Consider the following 19,526-nt stretch of genomic DNA (forward strand, 5'->3'; position numbering starts at 1 on the left):
TCCTGGAGATACAGGGATGGGCTTTTCAGAAGGCTCGTGTGGCTGTTCAGACAGGGCTGTTTCTAGCGTTGCTGATGGTATGGCTTTCACCTTTTCTCTCAAGAGGAAGGCGAGTTTGCTCAGGCATGCTAGCTGCCTCTTCTGGGGACAGGTATGAGTGGGATGAACCCCAGGGTGGGTGTGTCTTTTATGATAAAGATGTGGTATAGCCAGGCACTGGTGGCTCACAACCCTAATCCTACCTACTCAGGAGGCTGAGATCTGAGGATCCCAGGCAGATAAATCTGAGAGACTCTTATCTTCAACTAACTAGCAAGTAAATAAATCAATAAAAGGAAACAGAAGGTGGATCAAGTGGTAGGGTACCAGCCTTGAGGAAAAAAAAAAAAGCTGAGTGAGGCGTGTCTTTTTGGGGGACCCTGAGTTCAAGCTCTAGTACAAGCACACAAACAACAATATCAAAACCATGTGATGTGGTGTGATGTGTGGCATGGAAGTGTGAATGTCTGAGAGGCATGTGTAGGGGAGATAGGATTGTACGTGTGTGAGAGCTTGAGGCGTGTATGTGTACTCACTGCTGGCTAGACGCTGTGCTAGGGACTTGATGTGCACAGTCATTTTAGCCTAATGGAACCCCATGCCTTCACTGTGCATGTCGGGAAACTCACATAGACAACCCAAGAACTTGTCCCTAAGGTCCCATGGCTATGAGTGGCAAGGCTGGGATTAGGACTAAGGTCTGTCTGCAAAGTCCATTTCTGGCAGCCACAGAGGCTCTCCATCCCTTGTGCCTACCCCCTTCCTCTGCAAAGGTGCATGCATGGCTTTTGGTGATGGCTTTTGGTGGGGGGCATCAAGGTCCCAGTCAGCCCCTAAACATGCTCTAGGTAGACCTTTGCTTCCTTCTTAGTCTCTCCTCCTCATCTGCTGAGTCTCCTCTACATTTATTTACCATAGCAGATCTTGTCCTGGGCTGATTCCCAGAGCCACAGGGACACTCAGGAAAAAGTGGGGGCAACTGTGAAGTGTTTTGCTTTTGCTGGAGCCCTGGACCCTTGCGCACCCGAGTTGGGGAGGTCTTGAAAACTGTCCTTTTTCCTTGTTCTTTTGTTGGATCCTGTGAACTCGACTAGTCAGGGTCCCTCAGGGGTTGTGATGACAAGGGTGGATGGGGGCAGAGAGGAGGGACATGGAGGAGGACAAGGCTGGATGACTGTGTGACCCAGCATGTCCCTTGCCTTCCTGGGCCTCAATTTTCTTATTCCATAAAGATGATCACTTAGAAGCAGTTAAGGTCAGTTGTCATCATTTCTGGGTGACTTGGGACAGTGAGAAGTCTGACTCCAGCCTGGGGAAGGAAGCAGAGGTGGAAAAGAGCTGAGGCTGGTATTTACAATGGATTAGAAATGGGGAACAAGCTCATGTGGTGGCTTAAGCCCCAAATCACTGGGAAACTGCAGAAAAAAAGCTAGAAAAGTACTCTCCCCCCCGCACCCCAGTGCTGTCACAGAGAATGTCACAGACTGAGGTGTGCTGGCTCTGTCATGGGAAGTATTTAAATGTCTCACTGCTCACATAATCACCCTCATCTTTGTCCCACAGGGGAGTTGGAGGAGCTCATGGCACAAACCCATTCAGAAGAGGGCTGAGATAAACAGGCCCGTAGCCTTCAGGAGTAGGGACAAGTCAGAGTGGGTGGGTGGGTAGGATGGGGGACAAGGCCTCAGATTTGCATAGGAGAGGCTCATAAGGACTGACAGGGCACTTGAGATGTAGCTTCAAGGGTGTCCTTGTTGGCTTAGTGACCATCTCTTCTAATCGAAGTCAGTTCAGGGAAGACCAGATCCCCCAGTCCCCAGCACAGGGTCTCTCCTCTGAAGTAAACACCTGAATGAATGAATGATGAGTGCATGAGTCTAGTATAGCCCTGTTCAAAATTTACCAAGGCCCAGAAAGGAACCATTGGTAGCTTTGGATCAGACACCAGAGGATTGACTCACTGAGGAGGGAGGCAGGGGGTGGGTCTTAAAACATGGTTTTACTGAGCAGGACCATGATTCCCTGGGGCTTGGAGAATGGCAGTGGCAATTGTGGACACACACTAGCTAACCCTGTTTGATCTTTGTATCTGCACCCTGGATTACTCCTATGTTTACAGAGGAATTAACAGAGGCCCCCCCGGAGGTTAGATGACTTACTCAGCTAGAAAAAAAGACATAACCATGTAGGCAGTCCTTAGGGGCCCTTGATCCCAAAGTCCTAGGCACCAGAGGGATCTGCAGGTCACCTGGCCTGCTGTGGTCACTTGCACTGTCCCCTCCCTGTCCAGTGTGTACCAGGTGATTGTGGAGGAGGAGCGGCCGAGGCGGCTGCGGCGGGAGCCAGGTGGCCAGGACTGCTTCCCAGTGCCTCTGACCTTTGAGACGGCGCTGGCTCGGGGCCTGGTGCACTACTTTGGGGCCGAACTGGCAGCCAGCAGTCTTCCTGAGGCCACCCCATTCACCGTGGGTGATAATCAGACATATCGGGGCTTCTGGAACCCACCGCTCGAGCCCAGGAAGTCCTACCTCATCTACTTTCAGGCAGCCAGCCATCTGAAGGGGGTGAGGGGCCAGCTGGGCCATGGTGAGGGAGGTTGAGGGGGGGAGGGTGGATGGAAGGCTGAGGATTCCTTAAAGCAGCTTGCCACAGACCCTCAGATCCAATTCCTGCCCTTCCCATAGCTCCACCTTCTTCCCTTGAGCTCTACCCTCCTGGTTCCAGGCTTTTCCCCATATAGCCCTTCCTCTGTTCCCCAGGGCCCAGCCTAGTCCTCACCTGTCCTGAGGCCCTCTTTCTATGCAGGCACCTCTTCCCAAGAGGATCATCTCATCATCCTGCTTTTACATCTTCAGGCAATAGCCTGGCCTTCTTCCAAGGCCACACCCCACTCTCCAGGCCCCTCCCACCTCAGATTGCGCCTTCCTGGGTTTCTTTCCTTGTACCAGTCCCATACATGTAGGCTCCAGCCTCATTTATAAGGCCCCTCTATTCCTTCATGCTGTTTCTCTGCTTCTGATCTTAATCCCCCTTTCTTAAATCACTGCTATATTTACAGGCTCCTCCTTTCTAGGTTCTAGCCCTTAGTTCTCCTGCCCTGGGTAGTATCATGATCATTTGTACCTGACAAAGCCCTTGCTAGGCCCAAGAAACCCAGACTGAGGTTCTGTCCTTGGTGGCACTGAGATTGCCCTGTCTGTGCTTCCAGGAAACCCGGCTGAATTGCATCCGAATTGCCAGGAAAGGTAAGTTGGGTTGGTTCCTTCACTTCTCTTACCTGCACAGCTCTTGGGAGGTGGGTCTTCAGGACCTACCCTTCAGCAGGGGGAGTCACTGTGCTTGAACTTTGAAGGTGGGGGTACCGGTTCTGGTTTCTGTATCTATTCCTTTCTCTGTAGTGATAGAGACACTGGAGGAGACAGCCAGGTGCTTATGGTGTAGGGACTATCCTCTTTTAGACATGGAATAGGGTTGGTTATGTCTTGACATGTCCTGACCATGCCATAGATACATACACTTGTCCTCCCTCATCTCACAGGAGGTCAAGAGGGGTGGGTCTGCAGGCCCCAAGTATGCTTTCTCCCCTTCTGCTGGAAGCTGGGGGGTCTGTGGCAGTGGACAGACAGGGACCCACTCCTGCTGGGGGAACAGTTTTCACCTCACACTGAATACAGGATGCATGAGGGGTGTGGGGAAGAGACAGATCTGCTTGAAAGGCAAGGCAGTGCCTGGGAGCTGAGCTGGCCTCTGTGTACATGTTTGAGCAGCCAGGTTTGTTCTTTGGTACTCAGACCATTCTAGGCAGGGCTGTATGATGCCTGTGTCCCTTCTGATCATGTCCTGCTTTGCCCTTCCCAGCTGCCTGCAAGGAGAGCAAGCGGCCCTTGGAGGTGTCACAGAGGTCGGAGGAAATGGGCCTCATCCTGGGCATCTGTGCTGGTGGCCTTGCTGTCCTTATCCTCCTCCTGGGGGCCATCATTGTTATCATTCGCAAGGGGTGAGTGAGGCTGGTACCCTGGCCTACCTGTGGTTCCTGCCCCTCGAATGGCTGGTGGGCACAGAGGAGTGTGGTGGGGGTTTGGTAATGCAGCAATGTGGCATGTGTGTGGAGGGCTGCCAGCCTGGGGTATTTGACCTATTGGATGGACCTGAGCTGGGTACTGTGAAGCCAGAAGACTGAGCAAATGAGTTTCCGCGAACAATATGGTTGCTGCAGGTCTAGGAGATGCCAGGTGTCAGCATCCAGGGCAGGGTGCTCTGCCTAGTGCCAAGAGCTCTGCTGGAAGCATGCACTGCCCTTCTGTGCCTGCAGGGGCTGTGCCAATAGGAAGGTACGAAGGTGACCTGACTTTGAATCCTTAGCCCACTGTACCTTCAGCCAACTTGTCTGTCCTGACCAAGTGGCTGTTGTGGTGGACCCTGTCCAGGGATATGATGCTCACTACCTTTCCAACCAAGGTGCTGAGCCATATGTTTCCCAAGACCCCTTCCTCACTTGTTCTCAGCTTGGCCCAGACTCTCTGACTGTGGACACCACCACAGTCTTCCTGGGCCTGTGACTGAAGCAAACGTTTTGTGCCCCAAGACTCCCAGCCCTCATGTTGGGGTGGGATTGTTTTCTAGTGCATTTTATTCAGCTGCACTTAGAATTCAGAACTTAGGCCCTCAGAGGTTTAGAAATGCAGGGCATGGGATTCTAAGACTCTCAGAACGTGGAATTGTATACACCTAGAGCCTCCGAGGGAGAGCTAGCAGGTAGTCTAGGGACATCTAGTCTAGTGGTTTTGAACCTTTTTTTTTTTTTTTTTTTAAACAACAGAACCTGTCTGCAAAACACCAACATAAAACAAAAAAACCCAAATAAATACAATCCCATAAAACTGCCCACACTTTCTCTAGGGGTCTAAGTACACAGAGAGGAGTTAGAGGCAGGCGTAAGCTCTAGAGAACTTTCTGGTCTGCTGCCCCTATGCCACCACATTCCCAATCAGGTAACTCCAAGGCAGTGTGGCCTCAACATCTTAGCTTCCGAGCCCCCAAGGGGACAGTGGATCTGCCCAAGGTCACTCCAGAGGCAGAACCAGCCTGGTCCCTCCCAACCTGGGCCCTGGTTCCAATAGCTGCTGCTGTTGCCAGGCTGGGTACAAATGGGCAGGCTGGCAGTGCATTTTTGGGGTTTCCAGGAAAAGACAAGTAAGTTCTAGAGAGATGATGGAGAGCTGGCCAGGGCCAGCTTTGCCTGAAGCCAGGCACCAGCAGGAGAGTCAGGCTATGCCAAAAGAGAGGGGAGGATGGGAGTGGCCTATGCGAAGCCTCAGGCTCTGAGTTCCTTTCTGAGTCCCTGCATAAACTCATGGGACACAGCATTTTTAACGATCACAGAATGAGTAATTGCTGTGTTCCAGGAGCTCTGCACACACCATCCATTAGTGCCTTCCTTGGTTACTGGCCACCCATCGTGTGCCAAGTGTGGTCTGGCACTCAGGATCTAATAGAGAACTCTTCTTTCTTCAGTCCTGGCAGATCAAGCAAGTCTGATTCCCTTTTTACTAATGAAGAAACTGTAATTAAAGCAGGTAGCCATAGCTGGGTGCTTGTAGTTCACACCTAGCTTCTCAGGAGGCTGAGACCGGAGGATCATGGTTTGAAGTCTGCCAGAGCAGAAAAACCTGAGAGATTCTTATTTATAATTAATCAGAAAAACAAAAAGCCAGCCTTGAGTGACACACACACACACACACACACACACACACACACACACACACACACACACACACACACACACACACACACACACACACACACACACACACACACACACACACACACACACACACACACACACACACACACACACACACACACACACACACACACACACACACACACACCCCTACACACCTGGCCCTGAGCTCTCTCTCTCACACACAGAGCAATTTACCTACATTGCTCAGTGGAGGAGATGGGTTTTATTTGAATCCAGGAGTATTAGGCAAGTGCTGGCTTTCCAGCTCAGTGTGAAGCTTTTGATCCATGCTGGGTTTCAGGTGCCCTACAAGGGGGCAGCCTGTCTCTGGTGGACTCCTCATCTAGGGGCAGTTGTGGGGAGGGCAAACCCTAGGTTTACATGGACAACCTGTTGGATTCTCCTTCCTCCCATTCTCAGCTACTCTCCTTCCTAGGCTCTCAGGGTCTACAGGTGTGTGCCTGAGGGTGAGGGCTGTTTACAGGCAGGAGAATAGTTCTGGCTGAGTTTGTGTGTGTGGAGGGTACTTGTGTGTTTGTGAATACAAGTCTGCACATGATCCTATGTTTTAATATGTATGAATGTGTTTCCATGTGTGAGTGTGCATGGGTGTGCACCTGTGAGTGTGCATGTTTGGGTGTGGCATGCAGATGTGTCCTGCTCTCTGTATACACAAACGACCAGGAATGCTATGGATCCCTCAGGCTCTTTACTCCAGCAGTAAGCTTGGGGAAGGTTCTAGATGGGCCTCTGCTCCTGGTCCCTGATGTCTGAACCTGGCTCAGGATGGGGAAGTCCTGGCCAGCCCCTTCCCTACCTTGGGAAGCCCAGGCTCCCTCCTGACTGGTGTCACTCAGCCCAGCCTTGGTTGGAAGCCCCCATACAACTGCTCTTCTCTTTGCATGCTGCCAGGAGGGACCGCTACGCCTATTCCTACTACCCGTGAGTAGCTCTGCAGGCCCAGGTGCACCATGGCCATGCCTCTCACCCCATCCTCTCTAGCTGGGCCTAGCCTAGTGTCAGCCCCACTCCCCAGCCACCTCTGCCTTGGGGTGTCTAGTCCTGCTCTGTCTCCAGGCTTCACTTTCCGACTTGAGTCCAGGTCCCGAGCATTGGTTTTGTAGTCAGTTAGCTGCTCTTCTGCTTTTGCCCATTTCCCAAGTAGGGATTAGAAGAAGGCTCCAGGGTTGTAATTGCCTTTTTATCTGTGTGTATATGGGTGGTGGTGGGGGTGGCCAGGGGCTGCTGCTGATTGGTTCTGGTGAGCTGGAGGGTGGAAGCTGAGCCTCTCTGCATTCTCAGCCCAAGACCCCCGACTGCTGGGTCTCCACTCTGCCTTGGAGTGTCCAGCCCCACATACCCATCACCCTTCTTCAGGAAGCCAGTGACCATGACCAAGGCCACCGTCAACTACCGCCAGGAGAAGACACACATGATGAGTGCTGTGGACCGAAGCTTCACGGATCAGAGTACCCTGCAAGAGGATGAGCGGCTAGGCCTGTCTTTCATGGATACCCCTGGCTACAGCCCCCGAGGTGAGTGCCACCCTCCTCCCACCTCCCTCTTCCCACACCCAGCTGAAGCACCCACTGAGCGCCTGCTGGATACCAGCACTGGCCAGGAAACCCAGAGAAGAAGCTGGAGCGCGTTTGCCGTATGACTAGGGGAGCCTCAAGGAACTCAGCCAGCATCACAAGGATGCAGGATCCAGTGACAGTGGTCTCAATGAGCAGGTGCCACTATGGGGATTGGATAGGTGGGAGCAGCCTCACCATTTATTGAGTGCTTGCTGTGTGAGGGAAGGGGATCTAGATATACGGGGGATTGGAATCACACACACCTGGGCTGGCCTTTAGATCTCCGGCTTAACTGTGTGGCATGGGGCAAGTCACTTGATCTCTCTGGGTATCTGTTCCTTTGTTAGTTAACAAAGTTCTCTTTAAGGTTGGTGTGAGAACTAATAAGATAGTATATAAATTATGTCCATCTGTGTCTGGTGATCTGGATGGAGTAAGTTGCCATTATGTGCTAGGAGTGTGTCATAGACATAAATCACTTCATCCTATTTATGAGCTTTTTTTCACTTTTTTTTTTTTCTGGTCCTGGATCTTGAGCTCTGGGTTTGGGCATTGTCCCTAAGCTCCCTTTTGCTCAAGGCTAGCATGCTACCTCTTGAACCACAGCCTCACCTCCCACTTCTTCTGTGATTTTTTTGGAGATAAGAGTCTCACAGACTTTCCTGCCCCAGCTGGCTTTGATCTACAATCCTCAGATCTCAGCCTCCGAGAAGCTAGGATTGCAGTCATGAGCCACCAGCTTTGCACCTTTGTATTTGATTTTGTGTTGATTTGTATAAAAGATAACATGAAATTCTTATCAAAGTTATGAAGTCACCAAAATGTAGCGTATGTGAGCAAATTAGAACATTAGCCAGGTGCTCCTCCCACTAACCTCTATTTCCATCTTAGACATAGGTAGGTCCTTGAAGTTTGTATTTATAATTTTCTTGTCTTCTGGGGATAGTTTTACTATGTGCGCATATATCCTCAGAAAATGCATTGTATAATTTTATTCATTTTTCAATCTTTATTAAAAATGAAGTCATACTTTTTTAACCCGACCTCTCATTTCTAATATTTGTCTATGTGTATGTTTTTGTTATAGTTTCCTTACTTGTCTCGGATATGTCGTTTTCCATTGTATGACACAATTTAGTTCTTTATTCTGCCACCTGTAGCTATTCATTTGACTTCTGGTTTTGTTTTTTAAATCACAAATGAGGCTGCTGTGAGCATTCTTATGAATCTTTAGGTGCCCCTGGATATAGGATTATTAAAGTAGATTCTTTAGATGACAGAGTTTGTGCTTGTTTGATAGTGCTAAGTTGTTTCCTAAAGTGGCTTTGCCTGTTTTCATTCCTAGCAGTTATGCAAGACATTTTGTTACTCTATATCAGGATCAAAATATGCCAGTCTTTTTCCCTTTGCCAAACTAGTTTGTATAAGATGATAATTCTCTATGGTCCCAATTTGCATTTCTCTGATTACTAATGAGGTTGAACATATTTTCAAGTCATTATTGGCTATTCAGGTCTCTTCTTCCGTGAAATGCCTGTTCATGCCTTTCACCTAATTTTCTATTGGTTTTTTTCTTTTTTTCTTTTTGGTTGCTTTCTTAGTGGTTTTTAGGAGTTCTTTATATATTTAGGATAATAATCATTTGTCACATATGAATTGCAAATATCTTTTCCCAATTTGTGTTACATCTTTCTAGGTTATTTATAGTGTCTGTGAATGAGCAGAATGTTTTTATTCTAATGTAGTCAAATGCATCGGTCTTTTGTGATTTCTACCTTTTGTGTTCTCTTAAAGAATTCTCTCTCAACTGAGGCCACAAAATATTTTTTACTTTTTTTCCTCAAACTTTTAATATATTTCTCACTTAGAACTTTACTCACCTGGAATTGATCTTTTTTTTTTTTTTTTTTCCACCTAGGATTAATCAGCTGTATAGTGTCATTTCTTACAGCTCTGATTTATAGACACTCCCCTGACAATCATCCATTTTTTTTACATGCATGAGGACTGGGTTCTGTTTCCTTAATCTCTTGGTGATTCCTGTGCCCAAACCACACTGCTGTTTATCATGGATCTGCCCGCTCTCTGCTCCTGAGTAGCTAGGATTACAGTTGTGAGCTACTGACCCAGGCTCAGGCTGTTTCTTAAGGGATGTTATTTTCTCATTGCAATTCACTGGATGGAAAAGTTTGGGCTGCTACCAGAGTGTAAAAGAGGGTGTCTCCTTTACCTGAGGGTGGTGGGAGTTGGGGAAAATGCCCATTTCTGAGGAAACTCTGGGGATCCTCTGATGAGGATACAGGCCCAGAGAAGTCAAGGGACTTGAGTTAGAGTTGAAATTCAGGTCTTCCAAACCTAGTTTTTTTTTTTTTTTTCCTGGCCTTGACCCTCCCTGGAAGATCTCAGCTGTTCAGTGGTTATTCTCAGGTGCTCCATACTTATGATGGATCCGGGAAGAGCATGGGAGAATCCTTGGCTGGTGCCTTTGAAGCTACAGGCTGTTTCTAACTCTTCTTCCCTCTCAGGGGCTACCAGCTATGGGTCAGCTGATGCTTGCATATGGAGCATGGGGTGGGCAGGAAGTGAGTCTCAGATTCCACAGCGGGATTCATGGATCAAGAGAGCAAGAAACTGTCTTCTGGGGGTCCAGGAAAGGAAGAGTCCTTTTGGGAACTTCTTTTTCTGCTAGCTTTGTTATAGAACATCTGTGCTGTGTTTGGTCTCCAGCTTAGAGCTTGGATCTCAACCAGTTGGGGCCTTTTGTTGGTCCTTGGCCATTGTGAGTTCATTGTGGGGCTGCCTGTGGGGCTGCCAGCCCTTCAGGATCTTTAAGATGACCGTTCCAGTCCCTGCAGCCCTCATTTGCTCTGTTTTCCAGCTGGAGAACACTCTGGAGCTGCTAACAAAGGTCTATTAGAAACACCAGGTCTCTTGGGTTCACTGAGTTCTCTTAATCAGCAGAAGTCCTTGAAATCTTTGCACATATCTTATGTGTTTGCCATGAAAGCTGCTTTGAATCTATGTTTCAGGTCTTGGACCAAGAGTTTGTGGTGGAGAAGGACCAGGACTCTGGTCAGTCAGCTGCCCTGACTTCCTGGGACTCAGGGACTTCCTCTGTTTCCTGGAAATGACTAATGACTAATCAATAATGCCAACTGTTGCTATGAGCAGGTGCTCTCCATGCGCTGGTTGCCTTAGGCATTATCCTAGTACTTATACTGGATATTGGGTAGGAACTTCTAAAAAATCTTCATTGGACATGTGGAAATGGAAGTTTAGAGAGAGTAAGTGATGTCCCCAAGGACATGCAGGAGTAGGGTTTGATCTAAGGCCTGTCTGTCTCTTGAGCCTTCTCTCACTCTCTCTCATCCTCTTATCTCCTGAGGATATTTCAGGAAACAATCAAAAAAGCATCCTCTTCAGCAGAACGCATTTGTGAATGGTCTACATCCATTCAGCTATTAGAGATATAAAGTGAACCAACCCAAACATGTCGGAAGTCCTGCAAGGTCTTACACAGGGAAGAAGCCTGTTTGTTTTCATTTATATCAAAATTTCACACTCTTTTAAATCAAAGAACCCTTCCTTCTCCTCCTCCTCTTCTTCCTCCTCTTCCTTCTCTTCTTCCTCCTTACCCTCCTCCTCCTCTTCTTCTTCCTCCTTCTCCTTTTCTTCTCTTCTTCCTCTTCCTTCTCTTCCTCTTCCTCATCCTCTTCTTCCTCCTCCTCTTCCTCCTCTTCCCCCTCCTTTCCCTCCTCTTCCTTGTCCTCTTCCTCCTCATCTTCCTTCTATTCCTCTCTTTCTATTCATGGACTACCTCAAAGTCATCTAACCTGTCTGGTATTTTCTAGAACACACTTTGGCTGCTATGACATGAAGCCAGTCTCTTTTCTTTGAAAACACTTCATTTCTCCCATCTGTGAGAATAAGACTGGGGGCATCCGGCCACCCCAGTTTAACGGCATTTGAGCTGCCTTCCAGCTTTAAGCAACCAAGACATCCAGATAAAATACAGGAAACAATTGTTTCCAAACGTGGAACTCAGGGAGTTCCAGACTGTGACTCCTGAGAGGTGATAGAAGAATGAGGGAGGTCCTGTCCCAGCCTTGACTTTCTATCTGGAGGTCATTTCCATACCAGAGAGGGATGCAAACAGAGAGGGCACTCTTCCTGATTTGGCTTGAGGAAGATGAGCTGTTCAAGGCCATCTGCCCTGGAGTTTCTGTGTTCATTCTGCCCGTTGGTCACTGAGTTGTGAGCTGGGTGCCGGGGAAGGTTTCCCCAAGAGGGAATCTTTTGGCTGAGATCTGAAGGATGAGTACAAAGCCACTGGGTACAAAACGTGGGGGGTGGGGGGGAAAGGAATGGAGGCAGAGGAACAGCCTGTGTGAGACATAGGGAATGGAGGGGCACCTATGACCCCAGAGTGTCCCATGGCCCCTGCCAGTTCAGGCCTGGCAGAGAATGGCTGTGAGAAGAGCTAAGGGCACTATGAGTCCCTGGCCTCACCAGGATGGGAGGAGGGAAATGAGTGGGAGGAAGCGTCCAAGATCCAAGGGACAGTGGAGGCTTTCTCACCCTCAGACATGATCTGTAGAACCAGGGTGCAAGGCTGAGCTGGAGAGCCAGGAAGGGGTTATATCTGGGGGCCCCAGGGCTGTGTGTGGCACTTTGAACTCCTCACCCTGGCCCCTTTGGCTGGGCCCCAGCCCAGGCTGACAATGGAAATGCTGGCACAGGGGAAACACTGCTATTCAGGTGCCCAACATTTGTCTGTGGAATGGGCCGCGGCAACTAATTTTGATTGGCTTCTCTTTGAATGTGGGAATTTCTGGGAGTTGCCAGTGTTGCAGATTGTTCCCTGGAAAGGGAGAAGGAGGGGACATGTGGGGGATCTGAGGCCTCATGGGGTGAGGCCTCCTGGGGTAGGGTGGGGATGTCACAGGATGACAGGGTGGCAGGGCCACAAGGTCCTCCAGAGGTCACCTGATGTGACAGGCCCATTTCACAGATGGGGAACCTGAGATATGGAAGGGAAAGTGCTTCTCTAGGGTCACACAGGAGCTCCAGGGACCTGTCTAGCTACTCTCTAGGTTGGCTGTGTCCCCTGTCCCTTGTTCTGTCCTCCTGGGTCATCTGACTCCCAGGCTAGAGCATGTGTGTCAGGAGTCCCTGTCTCTTCTTCTAACTACAGGAGACCAGCGCAGCAGTGGGGTCACTGAGGCCAGCAGCCTCCTGGGGGGCTCACCACGGCGCCCATGTGGCCGGAAGAGCTCCCCGTACCACACAGGGCAGCTGCACCCCGCGGTGCGTGTGGCCGATCTTCTGCAACACATCAACCAGATGAAGACAGCCGAAGGCTATGGCTTCAAGCAGGAGTATGAGGTGCTCGCACAGCCTGACCTCCCCGGCCTCGCCTGACTCTCTTTTCTTTGGATCTTGACCCTCAGCCCAACCCCAGTTGAACCCCTACTCTAACACTCTCTAAAGCAATCTTTTTTATTATTTATTTATTTTTTGGTGCTAGTTTTGGGGCTTGAACTCAGAGCCTGAGTGGAGTCCCTGAACTTTTGTGCTCAAGGCTAGCATTCTACTACGTGAGCCGCTGTTCTGCTTCTGGCTTTTTGGTGGCTAATTGGAGATAAGAATTGCATGGGCTTTTCTCCTCACATCCCAGTCTCCCGAGTAGCTAAGATTATAAGTGTAAGCCATTGGCACCCAGCAAAAGCAACCTTTTTTGAATTTGACCCTGTCCCTGCTCCTAATATCAACTGACCCGGTTTCTCTCTGACATTCTAATTCTGGTTTGATTTGTGAACTTAATCCTCATTTCATTCTCCACGTTGGGCTTGATTATGATCCTATCAAAGTAGTCTCTACTTTGAATTGGGTCAAGGTCACCCACACAGACTTTGATCTGACGTTGACCCAAGCTGATGTTGACCCTGACTTGAATCCTAAACTGTATGTGAATGGCTTGGGTCCTATCCTCCTTCCCTCTGGACCATAACGCTTATCCTAATCTTGTGTGTGTGTGTATGTGTGTGTGTGTGTGTGTGTGTGTGTGTGTGTGTGCACACGCGTGTGCGCGCGTGTGTGCGTGCGCGTTCACTTGTACTAATAGTGTAGCTTGAATTTAGGGTCTGTGCACAGTCCCTTAGTTTTTTCACTGCAGTGGTGCTTTACCACTTAAGCCATAGTTCCACATCTTACTTTTTGGTGGTTAATTGAAGATAACTTTCCTGCCCAGGCTGACTGAACTAAGTAGTTAGAATTATAGGTGTGAACCACCAGTATCTGGCTTCTGTATCCTACTCATATCATTCTCTTCAACTGAAAAATTGGATTTGAACTGTATTCTAAACTGTATGGCTCCCTCTTCTAAATTGTCTGAATTTTGACCTTCTATTTCCCTTTCTCTGATACTTCTTGCTCATAAGTTTCACTTTGAATCTGGGCTTGTATCATGGCCACACCTCCATCCCACCCAAGTCATTCCACTCGAGGGCAAGGGGTTCTGTGAGTGTTGGGGATCCCCATCTCCCACTGATTACCTCTTTAACTTTTGGCAGAGCTTCTTTGAAGGCTGGGATGCTACAAAGAAGAAAGACAAACTCAAGGGGAGCCGGCAGGAGTCAATGCCTGCCTGTGAGTGCTGGGGAAAGGGCTGGGTCTGGACAGCAGGTGTATGTGTGTGTGTGGGGGGCGGGGAACCGAGGAAGGGGAGCATTCTCAGAGCAGTGCACCACCTCTCACTCTCCTTTGCCCTGTGATATGGGAAATTGTATCATCTCCTTTTGCAGAGAAGGAAATTGAGATTTGGGAGATGAAGACTTCCTAGCTAATCACATGAGCAGCATATGCCTTTGTCTTCTTCTTCTTCCTCCTCCTCCACCACCACCTCTTCTTCCTCCTCCTTCTCTTCCTCCTCCTCCTTCTCCTCTATCCCGCAGCCAAGATCCTGACCTCTGGCCTGGCCTACCTCCCATGGTGCCCAGAGCCTGCTGGTCAGCCCTGAGCCTGACTGCTCTGACTGGCCTCACACTCAGCCTCAGAAAGCCTTTCCTGCCAGTCCCAGCTCTGGGCTCCTTGGTACAGCCTTGTCCACCTGCTCTGTGTCCACAGATGATCGGCACCGAGTGAAACTCCATCCAATGCTGGGAGACCCCAATGCCGACTACATTAATGCCAACTACATAGACGTGAGTGCCTTGCCCCTTTGCTTTCGCTCACCTGGCCCAGCCTGCTCCAGGCTCACTTTCCAGGGAGGACAGAACTACTTTGGGAATAATGGGGGTTCTGATACCCCTCCTTCATTGAGTGCCAGGCAGCTGAGAGGAAGGAGTGACAGAGTGGTCAGCAGCCTTCAGGAAGCCTACCTCAATGAAGGGCCAGGAGCTTGGAGAGAGGACACTTATGATACTCAGTGAAGCTGGAGAGGTTAGGAAGGGCTGGAGTAGCAGGTTAAGTAAGGAACTAGAGCTTTTCCCAGAAGCACCTGGGAGTTGTTCAGCTGTTTCATCTGTGATCAAAATATCAGTGCATATTTATTGAGCGTGTATTATGTGCCAAGTACTTTATATCCAACATTGTACTTCATGACCTTCCTTTACAGGTGAGGGGCTTAGAGGGGTGAAGTTACTGGTCCTTGATCACACAGATAATACTAAAAAAGTCAAGAGCTGAGCATGGTGGTACACACCTGTAATCCCAGCACTTGGGAGACTGAGGCAGGAGGATTGCAAGCTTGAGGTCAGCTTCAGCCCGATAGTAAATTCAAAGCCAGCCTGGGCTACTGAGTTATGTAAGGAGACCCTCATCTCCAAAAGAGAAAGAAAAGAAAAACTCAAACCTCAGCCTGCTTGTGTCTAGTCTTTGTTAACCACTGAGGCTATCTTGCCAGCTACTGTAGCGGTTAGATCTGGCTCAATTGGAGGGAGGGACTAGAGACAGGGCAGGCAGCCAGAAGCCTGGGCTTGGCTGTAAAGGATGAATGGAAGAGACAGGTAGGGCCCAGGGACTCTGCTCAGACTTCCTTACTCTCAGTAACAAGCTGAGTTTGGAAGAACATCGCATTGTTTATAACATATAGTATGAGCACCTGGCATCAGGGATATAGATGTGAACAAGATCGGCCAGTCCTTGTTTTTTCCTAGTCAGGGAGACAGGTGTATATATATGGAAAGCAATTTCAGATTAGGTGGGGGTAGAGAACTGGGGTTGTAGCTCAGTGGTAGCGTGCTTGTCTAGCATGTCTAGGCTCTGGGTTTTATCCCTAGCACTGCAGAAAACAAAAGAGCCATTGCTTCATCTAGATTAGCTGGGAAAACATGGACCGGTGACAAACCATCAGTTAGTTCAGAGTCAGGGCTGGCTGTACAAAGCAGGTGGCATGGAGGAGGCAGGGATGGAGCTCCTCTGGGTGGCTGCTGAGGAGAGGGAGCCTGGGCAAAGGCCATGGAGGAAGGCACAGAGCACTGGGGATGAGGTCACCAGGGCCTTTGGAGACCATCTCTCTCCCTCTTCCATCTCCCTCCTGGAGCCAGATGTGCCACTCCATGCTTCCCAGAACCCCTTGCTTCCTCCTGACCTTCCATCCTGTCCCATAGCTGGGGTGAGGGCCAGGCCTAGCCTTGCAGACTTGGGTAGTTCTGGTGACAGTGGGCCTCTTGGGTCTTGTTAAGGTCCCAGATGCTTCTCTTGGGCCCCGGGAGGGACACCCCACTCCCTGTCCCTACCTTGAGCCTGGGCCATTCATCTCTGCTCTACCTCCCAGCTCACATCAGTCACCCTTTCTGCCTGCTTCTGTGGTCCATCCACCTCCATCTGCCTCTGGCCTAACATCTGTCTCTTTTGCTTTGTTCTGTACCCTCACTGGAAATTTTAAGATTCGGATAAACCGTCAAGTAAGTATCTCTCTCCCTCCTCCACCTCCTCCTCCTATCTGTGTATACACTCAAACTCTCTCTCTCTGTCTCTGTCTCTGTTCCTGTCTCTGTCTCTCTGTCTCTCTCTCTCTCTCTCTCTGTCTCTGTCTCTCTGTCTCTCTATCTCTCTCTGTCTCTAACTTCCCTCCCCTGCCCCAAATGCCTGACACCCAACCGTCCATTTCAGCAGCCTGGCCAGGGGCTGTCTGGGGCTGACACTGCACAGTGCCCCTCCCCCAGTCAGGTCACCCTCATCCTTCACTATGGCAGGAGTAGTTGTGTCTGGGTGCTTTCCCAGCCAGTTCTGCACCAGCTGCCACTGTCTGTCACCTCTGCCCCCCAGCACTCCCATTCCTGATGGAATTCACTACCTCCACCTTCTGCAGGGTCCTTGGGAGGGAAGGTGTGGGAAGCTGCCGTGGGTGGCTTTGTCTCTGCTGCTTAGGGTCAAGGTCTTCCCAGCTACAGGTTTAGTCCTAAAACTGCTTTCCCTAGTGTTCAAGTCTGTTTCCTAACAGTTTGCTTAACGCTCACCCCCAGCTACTTGGCCAATGTGGGAATTTATTTTTAAAAATTGTATAATCTTTAATTTTTCACCCTTTAAAAACAAAGCAAAACAAACCCCTAATTCAACTAGCAACCTGATTTCTAGTATGCATGTTACTTTCATACTGTTAAATGACTAGGATTCTCTGCTCTTTTATGGGTACCTTTTCTATTTGATCTCCCCCCCCTTTTAATTATTGCTAAAATTCTGTTCATTATCAAACTCTCAAGCAGCGTGGAGAGACTAATGCATTAAGCAAAAGGTTCCCCTGTCACATTTGGCAGAGACAGCCAATTATCTTTGGTGTGCCCTTTGTTTTGAGTGCAGTGACACAGTTGGTTTGTAAAGTTCTCAAATTTAAAAGGACCGTTAGGCTCTGAAGTGTAGCTGCTTGTGCACAGCCTTAGCACCCTCTATGGGTCGTGATGAACACAGATCATCATACCTTTTTTTTTTTTTAATCTCAGTTTCCCTGCAGCAATCTGCTCACTTGGTCTTGAACCCCACCCATAGTTTCATGTTCAAACTCATAAGAAATGTCTTGGAAGTCTTGGCTTAATGCTTCTTCAAATGCTCTCGAACAACTGTGCTGCATGTTGAGAGACATCTACATTTGACATGAGAAAAATTGAACCTTAGAAAGAAAAGTTCAGTGACTTGTGTAAGACCACAAGCCAGCCTTGGCCCTTGACCCTCACTCCAGAGTGCAGTTCTTGTCCTTTGGGAAAGTATCAGAATTCTTGCCTACAATACATATAGCAACTACCCCCACTCCACTCAATCTGCTTCCAGTGAGGCTGCAAGTGTATGCACAGGAACAAGCTCCTCATTGGGCCTACCAAGGCACCCTGGAGCATGTGGCCCAATGCAATCTAATGTTGGTCTCCATGTGTGCAAAGCAATTTACTCCTCCAAGGTTGAAGCATTTAAAGCTTCGATTTGTGTCCTCTGTGTAATGTAATTGAACAATCTTGCACATAGGTATTGAAAAAGTGAGGAAGCAGAGGTGTGGCTCAAGTGGCACAGCATGAGCCTTGAGTAGAAAAAGGCAACTAAGAGCTCAAGGTCCTGAGTTCAACTTCTAGTACGGAAGTGTGTGCATGGGTGTGGTGCATGTGCAAGCACGTGCACGCGCGCGCACGCACACACACACACACACACACACACACACACACACAATATGCAGGTATTGAAGGTTACCTGCTGAAACATTTGCTTTAAATAGGATCATGTGACAAAGTAGGAAGGATGAATCCAAGCAGTGAAAGAAGACACTGGAACAAAGCAGAAACATCTGCAGTATAGATGAATTTTAGACCAGCTGGCTCATCAGGCAAATTGCTCAGTTGTTTTTTTTTTTTCCCTTGCAGTGCTGGGGATTGAGTTCACAGCCTTATGTATTCTAAACAAGCACTCAACTTCTGAGCTATATGCCCAGTCCAAATGACCAGTTTTCATTAAGTTCTTTGGCTCCATTATTTACTGATGAGTGCTTAAATTCTGACACTGGGCAGGGGCCCGGGCAGGGGCTGGGGAAGATGGACAGAAGTGACTGAATCCAATGAGGTATCTTCTCTCAGCTACGATCTTACATAAACTGGATTTAGGTGGCTTGTATTGAGGGTGACAGGGTAGACCTTAGAAGCATCCATAATGGTCTGTTCCCATCCTCCACCTCCACCATTCCCTCTGACCTGCTCTCTAGCAGTTCTGCTGAGAACCTGCCACATAGTGGCTTGGAACAATAGCAGGAGAGAATTAGGTCAGATCTGCAGCCTGAGAGGCTTTTCATGATCAGTCACTGACTTTGTTTGGTCCTGTCCATGGGAAGGATGTCTTGCTGTGGTCTTCCTACTGGAGAGGAAAATTGAGGATTAGAAAGGCTGAGAGATGGGTTAGCTCCTCAGTGTGCTTGAGACCCAGCAGCGTCAGCCCACCCAGGAGCTGGATGGAAATGGATGCCCTCTACCTGTGAATCTGGATCTGCCTTCACTGAGACCCTTGCCCAGCGGGCTTCCCTTGCCCAGTGAGGGCTGAGAAGCACCTCTCAGCACCGAGTCACACAACTGCTACTTGGCAGAGCTGCATAAGGGACCTCATTAGACGCCAAGACTCGGCTTCTTCATTTCTATAGGAAATCCCCTGTCTCACCTGAAGTCCTTGACATCAGTACTCTATAGATCTTCAGAGACACCACTGAACTTTCAAAACAGTTGAGGCTGGGGTGGTGTACATCTGTAATCCCAGCACTTGGGTAGCAGTGACAGGAGGATCAATGAGTTCCAGACCAGTCTGACCTAGATAGTGAGATCCTGTCTCCAAAAAACCCCAAAGGATTACAGGCTCCTGCCTCTAAACCTAATTCATTGAGAGGCTGAGATTGGAAGGATCAAGGTTTGAGGCCAGCCTAGGCCAAATAAGTCCACAAGACCCCTTCTCAACACATAGCTGGGCATAATGGCATGCACCTAGCTACATGGGAGGTTGAAACTGGGAGGATTGGGGACACAGTGGCACATGCTGTGGGGCCAGCAACTATGGAAGGCCTAAAGTAGGTAGATTGCAGCTCAGGTGCATTAGGGCAGGAAGTAGACCCTATCTCAAAAATAGCCAGTGAGAAACAGGGCTGGATTCATGGCTCAAATGGCAGAGTATCTGTGTAACAGATGTGAGATCTTGAGTTCAAACAC

General features: G+C 49.1%; 1 protein-coding gene across 3 annotated transcripts in view; it reads left to right on the plus strand.

Moving 5' to 3' along the window:
* Ptpru (protein tyrosine phosphatase receptor type U) overlaps nucleotides 1-19,526 on the plus strand; it is a 68,177-nt gene that overhangs the window by 33,181 nt on the left and 15,470 nt on the right. For all 3 annotated transcript variants that reach the window (XM_042688574.1, XM_042688575.1, XM_042688576.1), the window contains exons 12-18: nucleotides 2,330-2,603; nucleotides 3,248-3,284; nucleotides 3,898-4,036; nucleotides 7,163-7,320; nucleotides 12,557-12,747; nucleotides 13,935-14,010; nucleotides 14,488-14,564. In XM_042688574.1, the coding sequence (XP_042544508.1) occupies nucleotides 2,330-2,603; nucleotides 3,248-3,284; nucleotides 3,898-4,036; nucleotides 7,163-7,320; nucleotides 12,557-12,747; nucleotides 13,935-14,010; nucleotides 14,488-14,564 (952 nt within the window). The remainder of the gene's footprint in view (nucleotides 1-2,329; nucleotides 2,604-3,247; nucleotides 3,285-3,897; nucleotides 4,037-7,162; nucleotides 7,321-12,556; nucleotides 12,748-13,934; nucleotides 14,011-14,487; nucleotides 14,565-19,526) is intronic.

This window comes from Dipodomys spectabilis, unplaced genomic scaffold (genome assembly GCF_019054845.1).
Source record: "Dipodomys spectabilis isolate Male_0828 unplaced genomic scaffold, ASM1905484v1 ptg000118l, whole genome shotgun sequence".
Classification (NCBI taxonomy): domain Eukaryota; kingdom Metazoa; phylum Chordata; class Mammalia; order Rodentia; family Heteromyidae; genus Dipodomys; species Dipodomys spectabilis.